General features: G+C 41.4%; 1 protein-coding gene across 1 annotated transcript in view; it reads left to right on the forward strand.

The window, feature by feature from the left end:
* ESR2 (estrogen receptor 2) overlaps positions 1-12,889 on the forward strand; it is a 28,402-nt gene extending 15,513 nt beyond the window's left edge. The window contains exons 4-8 of the mRNA XM_062494826.1: positions 771-1,070; positions 5,509-5,647; positions 8,247-8,380; positions 10,526-10,700; positions 12,700-12,889. Of these exons, the coding sequence (XP_062350810.1) occupies positions 771-1,070; positions 5,509-5,647; positions 8,247-8,380; positions 10,526-10,700; positions 12,700-12,889 (938 nt within the window). The remainder of the gene's footprint in view (positions 1-770; positions 1,071-5,508; positions 5,648-8,246; positions 8,381-10,525; positions 10,701-12,699) is intronic.
* Positions 12,890-19,474: the final 6,585 nt, after the last annotated feature.

The raw sequence follows: 19,474 nt of genomic DNA on the forward strand, positions 1-19,474 counted from the left end.
GCTAGCTGAAGTAGAACTATAGCTGAGTATTTTATGAATATTGTGGTTTTAGAGAAGCTTTTAGACTCTTTCCTTGGAAGCTATGTAAAAACAGGTAACAGTGATGCTACCAACGACACTGACCAAGAATTGGACAATGTTTACATTTGTCAGAATGAACAATTAATTACATCTGGGAATGTAGAGGACTGCTCTTTGCAACAGAAATAGCCTTCTGCAGACAGAACTTCACATAGGGTGTTTGCTCTTCATTGTAGCTCTCTGAATTCCCTCTGGAGAAACTCCTGCTGACTTTTTGGGGTTTGGGGAGAAAATGGGTTGAATCTTGTGAAACCCTGGCTGAACATCCAGCTAACTCTGAGGTCCAGCTGTGCTTGTTCCTGAGGCATGCAATCTGTAACATGGCCCAGACTTTCAAGTCTTATTCCCCAGTTTACGTATAAAACAAAATTTACAATCAGCTATCTTTATTTGCCTTTAAAGAACTGATTTATAGCTTTTTTATGTCAATGGGAGTTTTGCACTGGACTTTTAAACCAAGCTAACCGACGTTCATAAACAAAAATTTTAAAATGTTTTGTTTAGTAGAATAAACAAAAGCCCTCAGCTGAAATCAGTGGGGACAAAGTGCTGAACGTCCTAGAAACTTAATGTTCCATATTAGAACATCCAATATGAAAGGATGTTCTCCCCACATATTTGGGTTTACATAAGGGAGGAAAATCCCACGGGAAAACCCTTCCGATGCAACCGGCCGCATTTCTCTGCAGGCTCAAGAAGAGAACGCTGCGGGTACCGGATCCTGCGGAGCCACCGCGGTCCCGAGGAGCGGGTGCACTGCCTGGGCAGAGCCAAGAAATACAACGAGGCAGCGACGCGGGTGAAGGAGATCCTGCTGAGCACGGTGAGCCCGGAGCAGTTCGTGTTGACGCTGCTGGAAGCGGAGCCGCCCCACGTGCTGGTCAGCCGGCCCAGCAAACCCTTCACTGAGGCCTCCATGATGATGTCCCTGACCAAGCTGGCGGACAAAGAGCTGGTGCACATGATCGGCTGGGCCAAGAAAATTCCCGGTGAGAAATTTCAGGCTTGTTTTTATTTGTTTCGGTCAATGTGTCCTTCCTCTGCAGCGTGGTAGGTGCGCGGCCGGAAAGTCAAGCTTTCCATCCTAAGTAATTGAGAGTTTATTGCTCTCGGTAATTAACCTGGATATATTTTAATTTAGGCACAATCTAACCCACAGGTTGCTGTCTGTTCTTACTCGAATACTCGTTCATTTTGTTACAAAGCAGAGGTGGTGTTGTATGCAATTTTTACCTCAGGTATAAATACCTGATTAAGTTGATTTAGAAGGTTCATTTAACACCAAATTCTTTCCTTGAGTCCTGATAGAAGGTTTCTAGTAGTTGGTTGTTGGAAAATCCCAGGTCTACAGAGATGGGACAACTGAGAAGCATTTTAAAAGATTTTATTCCATTATCAGTTTCATTGAAGGGTGAACATAGGAGATTTTAACTCTACGCCATTCTATCAGAGGCCAACTTATTTCCTGGGTATAATACCTTATTAATATTTTTCAGCCTTTTAGCTTTTGCCAAACAATGGTGCTAATACTTTTAACACCAATCATCTATTATTTTACCCCACGAGGTCTTGCTAGAATGTGTCTTTCACAGTTTTAATTCTCCAAAATATCTGGTCTTTTTGCAAGGCCATTGTTTGAAACTTGTTTCTAGTTCAATCTCTCTCTCAAAAACATCTTCTCTATCCCATGGCCTTTTTAATTAAGCACACCTTATCTCAGAGTTTGCATACAGATGTACAAGACTGTGTGAGCTTTTAGCCAAGCTTTGAGAATCCTTTACAAATCCATTTCTCACAGCTGATGATAACTGAAAGGTCTCCAAGTCCTGGATGTCTGCCATAGTTTCATTTGACAGAGTTGCTACAGAAAAACATTAGTGGATCTCAGTATTGATTTCAGATTCATCATGTGCACTCCTTCAAAACAAAAATCAGTAAGGGCTCTTTTGGTTGTTGGCAACACCCAGAACATGCACTGCACGACTGCCTGGAATGTCTCACATATGTCCATGGCATCATGGCAATGAACCATTTAACTTCTCACAAACCAGAAATGGTGAGCATTTGCAGTTCCTTCTACATGAAGTACCCGTGACTAAAACAGGCAGACTAAAAACTAAAAGTGAGCTAAAAGCATGGAATTGGTGAACTTACAGCAGTATGGAGCTTGATCCCGAGCTTCAGATAGAGTGCTCTGCTGGGAGCCAGCACTCCATGGATCCTCTCCTGGATTTTGTGCTGCAGGATTCAGAGTGTGCTGGTGTGTGCCCTGCCCTTGACATGGTGTGCTCTGTAAAGAGCTGCTGCTGCTGGAGAACACACATGGAAAACATGACAGGAACCCTTCCCTCCAGAAGCACAGTGCGTGCACAGTGCAGGAGGCAAACTTGGAGGAGAGCATTTCATTTAATTCTTAAATTAAGAATTTAGTGGTCAGGGAAGTGCATCCTATTTCATGTCCAGGTGGAGTGGCTGATGTGGTTCCAGCTCCAGCTGCTGAACACGTCTCCCAGGAGCAGAGCAGTCTCAGAGACTGTGTTGGAAGGTCCAGGTGTGATGGTTTTGGAGTGTGCAGATTCCAGGTCAGCTGCTGGGGAGGAGATGTTTGCACCCCAGAGTATCTCAAACCATGCTGCACATCTGCAAAGTTGTGATAGTTTTGAACTTAATGGGGGAAGTTTTAAAACTCTGCCAAAAAGAGCCCAAATCCTTTAAGCTTATTTTTGTGGCTTAAGTAACTCTGAAAATAACTGTGAATTAAGTAATCATAAGGGGTTAAAATATATTGTTATAATTTGTTGTCTAATCATACAAATGTGATTGAAAGGTGCCACTTCAGAGGACTCCACTTACTTATGTTTATCTGGTAGGAAGTGAATTGTGAAGGAAAATAAGTCTTAAAAAAGATCTCATTTTAACCAATATGTCAGCGGGAAAAAAACCCCAACCCAATCTTTTCCACTTTCTGATTATTATTAATTTCTAACTCTGAGACTTTTTTTTTTTTTTTTTTTGGTAAAACAAACCCACAAACCCAAACCCTCAACCCTCAACCTAAACCTTAAGATTAATTCTATTTATTTTTTACATGATCAGTTTCCAAACCAACCCAAATTTTGGCATCAGTCACTTTTAGTTTATTTTCAACATGTGTCATAAATAAAAACTTTTTCTTGGCAGTAAGAGAACTGTATGAAGAAAACCTATTGAAGCAATCAAACCCCTTCAAAACAGTTCCTGGGAATGCTGACTCTTTGTCATCTTTGGTTTTTTTATGATCACTCTTGTTACAGAGAACAGAAATAAACAGCATTTTAGAGCACTGCCAAAAATAGATGTGATGTTTAATATGCACCCAATTATAAGTGACACTGCCATATTACATGGCAGTTGGATCATTAACTTCAATGTGGATTTTTTTGTTGGACTTTTTTGTTTCTCATTAAAAAGCTGTGATGACTAAAGCTCAGGACATGTAATTGTATTTTTCAAAAACTCTTGCCTGAAAGTAACCATGTCCATCCCTGCCTGGTTCCTGGAGGTAATGTCTTTGGAAAAAATAGAGAGTTTTTTACTAATGGCTCAGTGAGCAGTAATTTTACTTGCTGAAAAGATGAATATTTGCTTTTGTGTACCTGGGTTAGAAGCCCATTTTCATCTCAGAGTTATTATTGGATATTTTGACACTAACTGGAGGTGAAAAAAAATATTTTTCCTTATTCTATTCACAGTAACTTTTTGCGTAAATAGGAAAAAAAAAAGTTTGCATTTTGTGGGTTTTTAATATTTAATATTTAATGACAGTCTGTTATTAATTTTTTGCTGTATTTTTGTTCTGTACTTTCAGCCTAATGGGTTATATTTTTTTGTTGCTCAGTAAAATAGAAGCTGACATCTGGACTTCTTTCCTTCTGAACTCCAAGTATTTGAATTCTTGGTTGTCAGGCAGCAAAACACAGCTTCTATAATTGCTTCTTGCTTTGTTGACCTAGTCTAAAAGAGTTTAACACGGTTCACTGATGAACCTCTATTGCAAATCTTTAAGGTGTTGTCACAATATCGAAATTTGGAGTCATTATGCAGCCTAGTGTGTTGCTGGCCAGAGCAGTGTCTTTTTCTAGTTTTCACACATCCAGCACAAGCTTTTTTTCTTGTCTGTCTTAGCAATTTATAATTAAATTATAAGGAATAAAGCCTACAATCCAAAGGATGTGCAATATGTTCGGAGAAAAATTATCAGTTTAATGTAGTCTGGAGTAAATGAAATGCTTCTCCTGACACTGGAGTGAAAGTTGTGGTGGTGGTTTGCTGTCCTGGACCTTTGGAACATGAGATTGTTAGGGAAAAGAGAAGTGGAGTCCTTCTGACAGCTGTGCTCAATGGCCACAGCTCGTCCTGCTGCTGATAATAATGAGTTTAGCAGATGACATGCGTGATAAATCTGCATTTCAAGAACCTCTAGATTGAACCCTGGGACTTGGTCTGACAACCAAGGGAGTTTTTAAACCTGATAATTCCTTGTTTATGCTAGAGAAATCAGTGCATGCCGATGTAAACGTTTATTTAAATATACTCTGAAATGTCTTTGGGCTGTTGTTTCCCAGGAAACAGAAAACTGTCAGTTTTTGTGCTATTTTACACTTCTGTATTTTCCTAAAGGCAGTTTTAAATGATGAGCATGTGTGGCAGATGATCTGTTGTTGGCTGTGCATTCTGTAGTAAATTCTGTCACAGTGGAATCCAGGAGGGAAGGTACCACTCCTAGGCTCCTGTTTACCCTTCTTCTAAAATCAGAGGCAAGGCTGTACCAGCTTTGAAAAGCAGCACGTTCAGAGATGATAAAAGTGAGCATTGCCCAGCTCATTTCTCACTGACTATCTTCCAGCTGAGTAGTGTAATAAGATTAAAAATACATGAAATATTTGTATAAATTACTGCCAGAGAGATTCTTTGGCAGCCCAAAGGTCCTGTGTGTGTTTTAAGACCTCAGACAACCAGGAGGAAGTTCAGGAAACCTGTGTGCCCTGGCCAGGCTGTATGGATTTGTCACCATGCAGTGTCAGAGATGCCAGCTCATCTGAAAATGGAGCACCTGTGCCAGTGCCTCACCCTCACATTATTTCTTCTAACATCTCTCCTCTTTTAGGATGAGAACATAAGGCAGGTGACTCTGCAGTCATTTGAGTTTCACCAGCTGTATGGGACTAATTGCACTAAAACACCACTCTGCTTTATTCCAAATATCTTGTGGAATATGATAATAGCAAATATTTTTGTGCCAATTTGAAATGGAAACCTGGAATTTTGGATGTCAGTGCTCCCTTATCTTCACAACCCTTAATTCCTTCTGGGTTTTTTTTTTGTTTCTCATATACTCATTTTTCTTTATTAAAACTGATTTATTTTATGCTATTTGCATCACTTTAGGCTTCATTGATCTCAGCCTGTATGACCAAGTAAGGCTCTTGGAGAGCTGCTGGATGGAAGTTCTAATGATTGGTTTGATGTGGAGATCAATCGACCATCCCGGGAAACTGATTTTTGCACCAGACCTTGTATTAGACAGGTAAGAGGAATAAATTTCTTGAGAACACTTGATATTTGCATGTCTGAAGGTGGGGTGAATTGTAAGAGGAGGAGGATTAGGCATGGCAGATGTTATTAATATTTCATTTAACAATATCGTTTACTTGTGCTTGTAACAATAATGTCCTAAAGTTCCACATCCTTACAGGGGCTTAAGGAATGCTAAGCTTTAAAAGCATTATTGAACTTGCAAATTCCTGAACTGCTGTAGCACTGAGTGTGAAGTTTCTCTGCAATTTTTCACATCCTTTGGTGGTTTTGTTCCCTTTGTTGCAAGTCTCTAGATGCTGAAATTGTCGATACAGCAACACAAGGCACCATATTGTCCATTTGTCCCTACATCCCTCATTAAAAAGAAGATACAGTGACAGGAAATATTTTAATTATTTTAAATAGGAAACCTGCCTGTTTTTGTTCCTGCCACTACATCAGATTTCATACATAGCTGTAATGGAACATTGGAACACTAGCTGAAAGGGATTTAAAGACCCCTATCTTTCTGTTGGATACTAAGGATATTTTTTCAAGGTACAGCAGGGTGTTTTCAAGTTTAAAGATTATTTTTCCATTGTATCATGTACCAGGAAGGAAGACTATGGATTAGTAAGGATGTTTTTCTACAGAACCTTAGAAGGATTTGACCTGAGCCTCACATTGGTAAAAAGCCAGGGAAGCAATCTTATCTCTTGGGTAGTCTTAAAATGTCTTTCAGCCTTTTCAACCTGGGAAAATTTGATTTGCACCAGTTCTGTGATTTGCAATCAATAATTATCGTTGTAGATACAAATAAGCAAAACTGGCTAATAAGAAAAAAATCTAATTTATAAAACAGAGGAAATAAATGTTTTTTGCTCATATAAAATTCAATACAAGGACATGCTGCACTGTTCAGTGAAATGATCAGGAATTGATGAAAATGTACAGTACATTTAATTGCTCAGGAGTTAATATGTGCTGAATAGAGTAAGAATATTTGATGTATTTCTTAATTTCCTCAAGACATGGCAGAGTGGGAGCTTACAAGTGACTGCACATGCTATAATTTTATTCAGGACATCCTTATATGAACCTGGTCTGTAACTTAATTGATTTTATCTTAATTGAACTTAGAATCCTAGAATGGTTTGGGTTGGAAAGGATCTTAAAGATCATCTCATTCCACCACCCAGCCATGGGCAGGAACACCTTCCACCAGAGCAGGCTGCTCAAAGCTCCATCCAACCTGGCTTTGAGCACTCCCAGGGATGGGGCATCCACAGCTTCTCTGGGCAACCTGGGCCAGGGTCTCACCACCCTCACACCAAAGAATTTCTTCCTAATCTTTAATCTAAACCTACTCTCTCTCCATTTGAATCCATTCCCTCTTGTCCTGTCCCTGCAGGCCCTTGCCCAAAGCCCCTCTCCAGCTCTCTTGGAGCCTTTTCAGGCACTGGAAGGGACTCTGAGGTCTCCCTGGAGCCTTCATCTCATTCATAATCTTTGCAGACAATATTTCTCTGGGACTTCTGTCCTTGTTTTGAATCTGGCAGCTGCCTGTCCTTCTCTAAAGTTTAATATTCTTCCTTGCTATGAGGAGCACAGGATCAATAAAAAATACTTTTTGCAGGCAGAACCTGCTGCCCCTAGGTGGTGTGACCTGCATGTTCCTGCCTCCAGCCTGAAGGCTCAGCACCTTTCTCCTGGGATCCAGTATATTTCTTTTGTTCTCCTGCACTGCTATGCTTAACTCTGTCCAATCTTAAAAACATTACAGGAAAAAAAAAAAAATCTCCTGTTACAAGGAATATTAGAAGCCTCCCTTTGAATGCTGTTGTTGTAGAAGCTCGATTGCTTTTTAAATCCAGTACATAAAACAAAACTAACAAAAAAACCTGGAACAGCAACTTCAGTAGTTTGAAAATTGCCACTGCTGAATTTTAAACTAATAGGAGTTACTTGTTTGAGGTGTTTTTCAGATCTGAAAATAGGAACACTTCTCATATCCAAGATGGAGAAAGTTGCATTATGTAAACACTTACAAATATAAAAATAACCAAACCATGAAACCACCAAAACCCCAAATAACTTTCAATACCTATACAGAAAACAATGCTAGGAGATAGGGACAAGAGTCCTTTTATTCTTTAAAAATGTCTTGTTATTCCAAGCAACTTATTTCAGGAAGTCTTTCTTTTTTGTCAAGTCCTGAGGCCTCCATTAGGTACAAACATTATGTTATTGGTTGTGGGTAACTCCTTGTGAAACAAATCTGGAAAATTATTCAAGGTGGTACTGTGCCCTGCACTACAGGATTTCAAACTGATTATCCAGAATTATACAGGCTGAGAGGATACAGAAAAATGATCACACTTATGGTCAATCCTGCTTGCATTTTAACGAGAAAACCAGTTTCTTATAAATGCTGACCTTTCATACCACTGTAATTTTAAATTTAGATTTCCTGATAAAGCCTTTTAAATTCTCCCAAAGATGAGGTAAGATAGGTCTTTTGCAGCCTCCTTCATGCTTTGACTTTCCTCTCTCTGAGTCAGTTCCTTAATTCTACTTTTTTTGGTAACATGTTGATTGTGTTTCCATAGGGATGAGGGGAAATGTGTAGAGGGAATTTTGGAGATCTTTGATATGCTCCTGGCCATGACCTCGAGGTTCCGAGAGCTGAAGCTGCAGCACAAGGAGTATCTGTGTGTAAAGGCAATGATCCTCCTCAATTCCAGTGAGTATGTGCTTGGCTCTAACACTCACCAAACTGCACCTTTTATTTTGAGGGTGGCTGGGAAGACAGCCTCAAAAAGCCCAAAATACCAAATGATAAAAAAACGTTGGAGGATAATAATAGGAAAGGACTTGTCTCTGATAGATTGTAAAGATTTTTTTCTCAGGAAACTTCTAAGCTGTATCATTTGCTGTATTTAGGGGTTATGTCCTGTTCTAAGAACTGCATGAAAGACCCCAAGTTCTGATAGCTTCTCACAAGGTGGGGCTCATGGCTCAGACTGTGGATCTGTCCTTTTGAATGGGAAATTTTGCTCCTATCTCTGGATCCTGGTCATGTGTAAAGTTGCTGTACAGCCCTACAAACCTGTCCATAATTCTTAATTCTAGTAATTCTAGTAATACGAGTTACTCAACAGAGTGATGATTAATGGGCCTTAAATGTTCCTATTTAATGCTAATGAGTTGATTAGAAATGACTGGAAATACTCAACAGTTTTGCAAGATGAGTTTCAGAACAAGAGCTTTGCCTTGCAGCCTCTCATGCAAGGTGAGTGTTTGCTAGTTGAGGGTAGCCTGCAGTAAAAATTATATTTTTCCCCAGAACATTTTGTAGTCAATATTGACAAAAAAAATCCCAGAACAAAATAGCAGCTAAACTATTTACATCTACTGCTTTCAGCAAGAAGCTGCTGCATAATTCTTAGTCCAGGACTGATGGGGAACAGTCCAGCTGCAATCCCACTTGTCTGCCCATTTGTTTGGGTTGGAGTGTTGATCTGCTGGAGGGTAGGAAGGATCTGCAGAAGGACCTGGATAGGCTGGATTGATGGGTCAAGACCAACAGCCTGAGGTTCAACAGGACCAAGCACCGAGCCCTGCACTTTGGCCACAAAAACCTCCTGCAGTGACACAGGCTGGGGTATCAGGGATTGGAAAGCCATGATGATGATGATGATGAGAGGAAATAGCCTCAAGCTGTACCAGGAGTGGTTTAGGTTGGACATTAGGAACAATTTCTTCACCAAAAGGGTGGTCAGGCATTGGAAGATGTTGCCCAGGCAAGTGGTGGAGTCACCATCTCTGGGGGGATTTAAAAGATGTAGAGATGTGGTCCTTGGGGATGTGGTTTAGTGATGGACTTGGTAGTGCTGGGTCAAAGGTTGGACTTGATGATCTTAAAAGTTTTTCCAGCCTAGATGATTCTATGATTCTGTGGACATCACTATTTCAACAGACAACAAAAACTGTTTTTTTTTCCCCTGAAATAGCCACAACAGAAAAAAAAACCAGCCAAAAAACCCCAACCAAATTCCACATTCATCAGCCACATTTTCTTCAAAGTTCCTAGGTCACAAGATCTGTCCTTTCTCTTCTCCTACTCTCTTTTCTTGACAAAATTAATAATTTTCCCCTAATTTTCAAGGTGTTTTGGAGCTCTGTCCTCCCACAGGTATCTCTGGAGGGACTGTTGAGATTTTTTTTCCCCTTCTGCTTTATCAATAATGTTATTTTGTGTTTCCAAACCTTCCTAGTGATGATTTTTTCCCTCGTCCATACCCACAAACATTTTCTTTTTTTTTTTTCCCTTTTGGTGGCTTTGGTTGTTGTTTGTTTGGTTTGGTTTGGTTTGGTTGTTTGTTTTTTTGTTTTGTTTATGCTGACTTTCAAGGTTTCTCACTGCAGACTTGTGCTGTATTGTGACACCTTTAGTGATCTGTAGCTGGGTCACTCTGAACAGTATCACTGACATATTCTCCTCTCTCCCTACTATATACTCAGGAGAAAAGGATTTTTTTCAACAAGAAGGGATTAGAACAAGCATAATATTATAGTTCATAATAGTTCAAAAAACAAGGTACAGAGGAAAAAACCCTGGAGAATGGAAAGCACATCACGACCTGACTGAAGGGTCTATGTACAACATGTCTTGGGAGGATTTGGGAGAATTGCTCACTTTGCAAATGATGGGACCATCAAATTCAAGCTTTGTGTGGCAAATGGAGCACCATTTGTACAGTCTTGAGGGAGGTGTCAGGGTTTCTTCTCTAATTGCTTTAAAATATTCCATATTAAAAAACCCTACAGTCGTAGCATCTTGTTCTTCCTCATTAGCAGCAAATATTTCTTCCTCTTTTCTGGTTAGGCATGTTCCCCTTGTCAGAAGAGGAACCTGAAAGCAACAGGAAACTGCACCACCTGCTCAACGTGGTCACAGAGGCTTTGGTGTGGGTTATTGCCAAGAGTGGGATCCCCTCACAGCAGCAGACAACTCGCCTGGCCAATTTGCTGATGCTCCTCTCTCACGTCAGGCACGCCAGGTACAGTTTAGAGTGTGTGTAACATCTATGTTGTGTTAGTGTTTGTTTATTACAGCAAAAAAAGAGGTGGCTGGAACTCCAGAGCGCTCCTGGGGTAATCCTGGTGCTGCTCTTCACCTCTCTCCCTTTGAGGCTTTCTTTCCTAGCCCAACAAAACAGGCAGTAAACTCAAGTGCTTGCTGGCACTCAACGATGTGATGATATTAAGATGCTGTCTTAACCTTACTACATTAAATTATTCATTGTGTGTCTGCCTGAAATGTTTAACAATAGCACAAATTGAGCCTTTCAGAAAAATATCTCACTCAGCCATCAAAACCCTTGTATTCAAAATGGAAGTCCGTTCCAAAACTGATCTGCAGTGTGGGCTTTGGTAGAGCAAAGTGGATTTGGGGGAGCCATGAGTTTCCCAGACCAAATTTGTTGTCTTTTATGTGGAGCCACAGAGTTTTTGCCAAATGACTCATGCTTCAGCAGTGTCAAGCTCCTGTTTGTTCCATGGGAAGTCGTTCCAGTTCCTGGACTTCCTTGAGAGATCCATCTATGCTTGTGGTGCAGCAGACTGAAATGCAGAAATAAAGGTTTTAATTTTCAGTCTGTTTGTAATTTTAAATTATTACCCAGAGGCCAGCTGTTGACTAAGCTGTCTCATGGCTTGACTTTCTACTGTGTGTCCAGGAAAGATGTCCTGGGAGCAGGCTGGAGCACACAAAGGAGAGCTGGGCACATCTATAGGGACACTGAAAAGGGGATGGCCACCTTTGCAATAAGCAAAGAGAGCAAAGGGCAGCATCAGGGACCTGATGGTGCTTAAAGACAGCTTTTAACAGCCAGTTTATGGACTGGGGGTGAGTTTGAGAGCTGGCCTTGCCAAAGCTCCAGCACCTGCCAGAGCTGAACCTGTCTCATGGCTCTGATCTCTGTCATCACCTGGGTTGTGCTCTGTGCTGTGACTCCACATCACAGCTTTGCAGAAGCTGTTCTGGCATTCTTTGAACAAACATCACAAATCTTTGTGAAATTTTTATATTTTCTCATTAAACCAAGGCTTTCTATGCTGTGTCTCCCTCAGCCAAAGTCTGGAGGCTGCTTGTTGTATTCTGTCTCCTTTAGGTTGCTTGTCAGACTGCTGGTCAGTCAATTAAGATTTTGCTCTGGAAATAATTGAAAGCTGGGTGTAGGAGAGGAGCTGCAATTTCTTCTTGCCCATTACATATTCATAACTCTTTAATTGTAGGAGAATCTTGTTTATCTGGGAGCATTGCCCCCCTCCCAGCCCAACCCACCAGCTCAGGTGCATGCTGACTGTCTGCTGCTGGTTCCACTGGGATAGATCTAGTGTTGGGCAAGCACCCTTAGATCTCAACCCCAAACCCCTGAGTGCATCTGGAGTACAAACATGTGTGACTGCAATGGCAGTAGCCATTTTTAATCCAAACCATGATACAGCACCAAGTGTTCAAGCTAACCAAGTGTCATTGTATCTTACTGCACAGCAGAAATATTAAAGTCTGTTACCACCTGCATGAATGATCTTCTTACTGGACATGCAGAGAGTAAAGTGCTTGAAATTAACTGGGTAATTAGGTCTTCCTACTCAGCCGGGTAGGAGAGGTAGGTAGTCATTAGTAAACTGCATGTAGCTAATCCTCCTTTTGCATTAAGCTTCAGTATGGGACCTCCCACCTTTACAGCATCCAGGAGGTTTTTCCTTTCATTTCAATAGGGTCAGTACACCTGAATTATTTCCTGAAAGAGTTTGTATGGTGCAAAACAAAACTTGCTTCTCTAAATAGCAGAACATTCCACCTTAAAGTATTGGAATGTTGTATTAAAGTATTGGTGCTGTTGGTAGTGGTAAGTGATCTCAGGGAGCACAGCAGCTAAATCCTGTTAAATCCAAATAATAAAAAGGGGCTCTCTTGAAACCATGGGTGTGTTTTTTCCCTCTGCACTGTTGGAACCAGCGTGCTGAGTTATTTTCTGTTCTTCTGCACAGTAACAAGGGAATGGAGCATCTCCTGAGCATGAAGTGTAAGAACGTGGTGCCAGTGTATGACTTGCTTCTGGAGATGTTGAATGCTCACACCCTCCGAGGGCAAAGGAAGCCCCTGGCCACACACCCTGAGTTTGGGCCATTGGAGCAAATGGAGCCTGGAGACAGCCTGAGGAAGGGGGCACCCCAGTAATTGTGTCAAGAGCTGGAAATGTGAGGCTTTTTCAGAGCTACGGGAGAAAACAGAACTGCTGTGATGGGGCTGCAGAAGTGTGACCTAGTGTGAGTTCTCATCCCTCCTGGATTTGCACATCAGTGTCTTGGGAGAGGCCGTGGGGAGCTCATCTCTGTCTGTAATTCTGACATTGCAACAGCTGCACTGCTGTAGTGCCTTTTCTGAGACTGCAAAAGCACCTTATGAAATCGAGCCTCAGAACAGCACTGTGGGACATGGAATTGGTGCCTCTCCTTGCCAGAGGCAGAAGTGAGAGGGTGAGGTAAAGGGACAGGTTTGACATGGCAGGAGAAGCTTGGAGGGAGCACATTGGTCTCTGTCTCCCAGAGTAAGACTTTTCAGCACTGACTGAACAAAGTCCTCTTTCATCATGGGATGGTGTGAAATGTAGAACAGCATCATTTGGGACAGATGTTTATCTCTGTGTGCTGGTCCCTGGGGAATGCCTGCTCTGCAGCTGATCTAGATAAAGTGCCAAGATATAGACAGTGTGAAGGAGCTTATTCTCAAATATGCAATGGCTGCAAGAACCTTCATTTGGAATAGCTTCTAGGGTCAGTTCAGAGCCTCTGCAGAAAGTCTAAATTGATCCTAAATTTGCATTTTGTGAGCTTGTTCTTAACACTCACATTATTGTCTGCTTATAATTCTTCAGTGCTTTAAGCAACGACCAAATCGTCTGAATATCTCAGTCAATACTGACTTTTGAAATGTGTTTAGTCTGTGAGATTATCATGTTGTTTTACATATTTATTAATGATGTTAAATCTATTCTAATAATTAGCTCCAAGAAGTTGCTCTGTGAATATTAACTGTTTGTATTTGTTTATGATCTGCTGATCAGGCCTTGTGAAACCAGCTAGAAAAAAAATCTTCCCACTCCTTTGACTGGTGTGTGGAATTATGTCCTGCCCACCCAAAACCTCTTGCAGGGGGTGAGGCACTGGATGAGAACATGGATGGGGATCTGTTTTTGTCTGCTGCCCTGAGGTTTGCTGCTTGCTTGTTCTCAGCATGCATGGCACCTTGTGCTGTGGTCCTCATATCTTTATAGGAGCCCTCAAAGAGCGAGGATGGGGATAAGGGTAAATGTAAAGATAATATGAGGATGGGGATAATGGTAAATGTAAAGATGAGGATGGGGATAATGGTAAATGTAAAGATAATATGTGAGGATGGGGATAATGGTAAATGTAAAGATAATGTAAAGATGGGGATAATGTAAAGCACTACTTTGCTTTGCAAGTGCAGTGACTTGTTTGAATTACGCTGAAGATGTAGTGGTTTAAAGTTTCTTTTTGTGATGATTTCTGCGTGTGTTTAAGCTGCACTGAGTAAAAAAGAAAACCTGATTAAATGGCCTGGCTGATGACCTCAGAGATCAGCAGGGTGGCATCATTCATTCTGGTAATTGTCTTTCTACATGGAAACATTTAAATATAGCTCATGCATGTTCTGGGCATTATGGTGAAATAAATTGGGGTCACACCAAAAGTCTATTTTGAGCCAATAAGTCTTTTGCATTAGGGACTTTGATGAGTATGCCATTTACATATTTTGAATATTAGTCAAACCATTAATCTTGGTGGTTTTTAAAGCCAAGGACAGTATTTTTTATAGGAGGTTTTCAGTGAGTTACACATCTATTGTCTGTTTTGATCTTGTACTATACCAGATGCTGCTGCTGATCTAAATTTTTACTCTCTGCCTTTTTATTGTTTTTAAGAAACTGTAATATAGCAGTGTCCTTCTAAAGACATGTAATATTTACAATGAAAAAAAGGGAAGAATTGTGAGTACAGTCTGGAATTTATTGGTACTTTCATTTTGAGATGTTTTACTGTGAAACAAATCTGTCTCAGTATATCTTAGGCTTGATTGTGTTCTGGCCTCATTGCCTGTTGTGTTGCTCTTCCTCTCATTTTCCTTATCCTGTGTAATCTTTTGGTTTAATACAGTTTTTTGAAGAAATGTTTAAGTGATTTGTTTGTTTGTTTGTTTGTTTTGCTTTAAAAGTGTTGAATTTATGTACAATCTTGGAACAAACCTTTTGAAGAGAAAATGGGAAAGACTGGGTATAAATCATGAAATTACCTTTTAAATGGAAATTTGCTGTGGATTGACTCTGTAAAAGGGATATGCTGCAGTTTTGTGCTACGTGGTGGTGTTCATATATGTTGCTATTAGTACAGTGCAAATAGGAAAATGCTGTGATTTTAACCTATTTGTCTTGTTGAACATAACTTTATTAAAAGTTACTAACGCTGTTTTAAAATGGGTGAAAGCCAATAGCTGTGGAGTCTGCATTAATGTAGCTGTGTTCATACTGGGATGAGGAGATGCTCATCTCCAGCAGCACAGGGAGGTGTGTGGCAGTGACTGAATGAGGGTGCCTGGGTCTCTTGAGAGAGATGTTGGCTTTGTTCTGGGTCTGGATCCCCCAGACTGCCTCAGATGCTGCACTCCTGGTGTGGAAATCCCTGTCCCTGCCAGCCTTGAGCAGAGCAGTCACACTGGGCTTCCATTTAGACATGGGGGCTTTTCCAGTCTCCATATGAATGAGAGGAATCCTCAGGACCAGCAGGGCTCTGAGGAGGAGCTGGTTTATTGCTTTCCTTCCCTGCTTGGCTGGAACCAGCTGGGAGCTGGCAGAGCTGCTGCTGCTTGGAGAAATTGTGCTGCAGTTCTGGCATGTTCACAGAGCTGAGCACACCTGGCTCAGGCAAGAGGGACACTTGTCACGAGTTAAAAAAAAAAAAAAAAGGAAAAAAAATAAAGGAAAGGAAAGGAAAAAAAGGAAGGAAGGCCAAACTTTTTAACAGCACACATAAGAAAAACACACTGAGCTTCCTCTCTCAAGTCTGGAACTGGAACAGGATGGTAAAAAAACCTTGGTTGTTTTTCTTTCTCTTTTTTTAAAGAAATGTGTTTTCAGACAGGTGAAATGCTTTGTCTCCAGGAATGTGAGACCTTTTTCACACCTCTGTCTTCCTTCAAATTATCCATTTTTAGCACTCTCATGTTTCCAGTCAGAGTTAGAAGAGTGAGGGGGAAAGATATGTAGATGTGTTGAAACATTCTCCCTTGAGATAGTGCCCAACAGGGTAAGTGCTCCTATAAAATAGCAAACTAAGTTTAGCAAACTAACCACTTGAAGATTCTTTTTAAAAATAAATATGCATATTTCCATAGTCATAATATGTTAATTCTTTGCTGACTGAATGATAGATCTATACAGGGATCATTATAATGAAAGGAGAGCATCCTTTTAAGTGTTTTAAGTGCTGGAATTTTTCATTTTACTCTTGATGAGCTGAGGAGTGTGAAAGATATTTGTTGTATTTGCACCATTACAGTGGTTTAGCAGAGCCTAAAAATGCAGCGAGGCCCAAAACGTTGCCTGTTAATCCTATTCAAGCTGTCACCAGCAATTGTCCTCTTCTGAGGTAAGAAATTCTGTCCTGTTTGGACTTTTACCATAGAATCATGGGATGGTTTGGATTGGAAGGGACCATCTCCCTGCCATGGGCAGGGACATCTTCCACCAGACCCAGTTGCTCAGAGCTCCATCCAACCTGGCCTGGAACATTTCCAGGAAAGGAGCACCCACAACTTCTTTGGGTGACCTGTTTCACTCTCTCAGCACCCTCAGCATCCAGTCATGCCATGCCCTTGTCAGAGGTCCCACTCCAGCTCTGTTCTAGCCTCTTCAGGTACTGGAAGCTGCTCCAACTCCCCCTGGCGAGCTCCCCTCCCTGCAAAGATTTTACAGAGCCCTGGCCAGATGTCTCCACCTCGCCCCACCCTCCATCCCATCCCCCTTAGGAGGTTCTGGCTGCAGATTGTGGGTGTGGGAACTCACGGTGCAATAGCCAAGGAGTAGCAACTGCATTTCACCCTCCAATTTCTGTACTGTTGGCATGTGAACGTAACCTCTCAGTTTACTCAAAGGTTACCCCAGGCCACCTTTGCACACTTCCATTTCAGGCCTAGAAGCCAGGGAAACACCTTTGCTATCATCACCATCCATCTCAGAAAAAATGGTCTAGCATTACTTAGATTCTGTGGGTCAGCAAAGCAGTTAAGATGTGGTCATCTATTGTGCTGACCCAGTGCCCAAACCAATTCTAAAGAATGCAAGTGGGAGCATGAAAATCAAGTGGATTGTTTCAATATGGAATGTAAGTATTGTTTACATTAATTTTTCACAGTATTCTACTACTAAAGTGAAGTGTGGTGCCTTAAATGGCACTTTCATAGCTAAGACAATTTTATTTATGGTCTGTGTATTATTTAACTCCATCTTTACATTTAAAAGTCACTTAAACTCCTTAAACAACATTGCTGAGTGTTGGTGATTACTTTGATTTAAGTGCATGAAGACAGTAAGCCTGCTTTGCTATAAAAATGCCAACATCTGCTGCTACTGCCTCAACAGACAAAACCTTCTTCACTCAGCGCAGTGTCACACAGGAGCTGGCATAGCCATTACCTGTGCTTACTGCACATTTGTTTTCCACAAAATGTTTTGTTCTGAGTCCTGTCATTTTAGTGTCAACATTTCACTCTCTGTGAGTTTGCAATGGAAACGGGTTCCCGACTGAAAGTGGTGCCTTTGAAAGCACTTTATGTATGTTATGGTAATGTGAAAACTACCCCACAGCACCCCAGCTGCTCCCTTTCCCCCAGCTGTTTTTAGTTCTGTGAACTGATGGTATTTTGTCTGCTGCTGTGTTTCATTCAGTTACGGATTGCTGCAGATGGCTAAGCAGGCACCATGAAATGTAAATACAAGGCTTTTTGTTCATTTCTCTCCTGCAGCTGAGCTCAGCCTGGTCTCACTGAGCACAGAACTGTATGTGCTCAGCGACTGAGGAACACCTTCCACCACACCAGGTGCCTCCAAGCCCCATCCAACCTGGCCTTGAACATTTCCAGGGATGGGGCAGCCATAGCTTCTCTGCACAACTTATTGCAGCAGCTCACCACCCTCACAGCAATGAATTTCTTCCCAACACCTTATCTAAAGCTGCCCTGCGCCAGTTCAGAGCCCTCACCCTCTGTCCTACCACTCCATCCCCTTGTAAAAAGCCCATCTCCAGCTCTCCCCTTTAGGTACCAGAAGTTGCTCTGAAGTCTCCCTGGAGCCTTCTCACTGCTGCTGCCTATGCTAGAGGGGGGTAGGTACAGCCGAAAGCAGACCGAGGCCTCATCTCACTGCCAAAAATTAGGACTTCAATTCAAAACTAGTTTTGGCTTGGTTTGATTTCTCAATGCACATGCACAATCACCAGTGGGGTTATGCTTGCTCTCACTACTGCATCTGCCCTCTCTTTTAATTTTTTTTTTCCTTCCCTGGCCACTAACAGTCCTGAGAGAGATGTTACAAAGAAATTGTTTGGGATATAAAATTACTTGTTTAAAGCAGACTTCAGTGTCAGCCTACAGTGCAGTGATTATAATCAATTGGAAATAAAATTATTTAAAATAGGTGTGGAAGAAAAAAGATTTAAGCTACTTCCCAGACATTTTTTTTGGTGACATTTTGAGATAATTTCTTGAAAGCTCTGCTTTTTTATATATTACATCAGCTCAACAATTTGATATAACTGTTCATAATGAAAGGAAATTGTAGGCTATGAAATTTTCCTTAGACCTTTTAACATTGTTCAATTTTTCCCCTGCACAGGTTCTTTAATGGAAGAACTGAATACCACATCAGCAACTGTCTATTACTTCTTGGCAGAAAGGTCTGCATGGGCATTTGTGACAACCTGGCAATGAAATAATGGTTAGAGTTGGCTCACTTCTACAGAGGGAGAAACTTAAATGAGCTCCATCTCGAAGTAACTGCTTTAAAAATATCAAATAATGATTGCAGAGGGAGAGAGGACAGTGTGTGTGGCTGTGTGCAGCAAGGGGCGAGGGGTCCATCTCTGGATACAGCCCCAATGTGAGAGCTGTTGGTGCTGGAGCACAAGCCTGGCACCTCAACACAGCTTGTAAGTTTAGTTTAATATCCTGGAAATAAACCACAGTGTGTTTGCCACCGTGGCTGGGAAAAAGCTATGAGTTAGGCCATTCTCTGAACATCAGGACAAAGCAGTTTGCTCTCCCGCCAGAAGATGGGGAACCAGCAGTGGTGACAGCTGTAGAAAGGGTGGGAGAACTCTCACAGGCTGATCAGAGACCTTGTTTTCTATGGGTAAGCACTGCACAAAGTGGCTAATTCCTGGGTCATTTTCACTGTAACACACAAAAGATTTTTGACCAAAGCCCTAACTACTGCACTGAGCTCTCCTCCACATGCATTTCCCCACTCCTGCACTTCCACTACACAAAGTCAGTTCCAGAGTGGGAAATACTTCAGCATTTCAAACTAAGTAATAAGCATTACTCGGTTCTACTTTGTATTCTTCCTCCAGGAAATGAGCTGCAAAGGAAAGGATCTGTGCCATGGAACACTGGTCCCACTGCTGGATTTGTGACCTCTTGCTCTGACAAGCAAGGGAGTGGTTGTTCTGCTTCCAGTACCTCTCTGTT

This window comes from Cinclus cinclus, chromosome 6 (genome assembly GCF_963662255.1).
Source record: "Cinclus cinclus chromosome 6, bCinCin1.1, whole genome shotgun sequence".
NCBI lineage: Eukaryota > Metazoa > Chordata > Aves > Passeriformes > Cinclidae > Cinclus > Cinclus cinclus.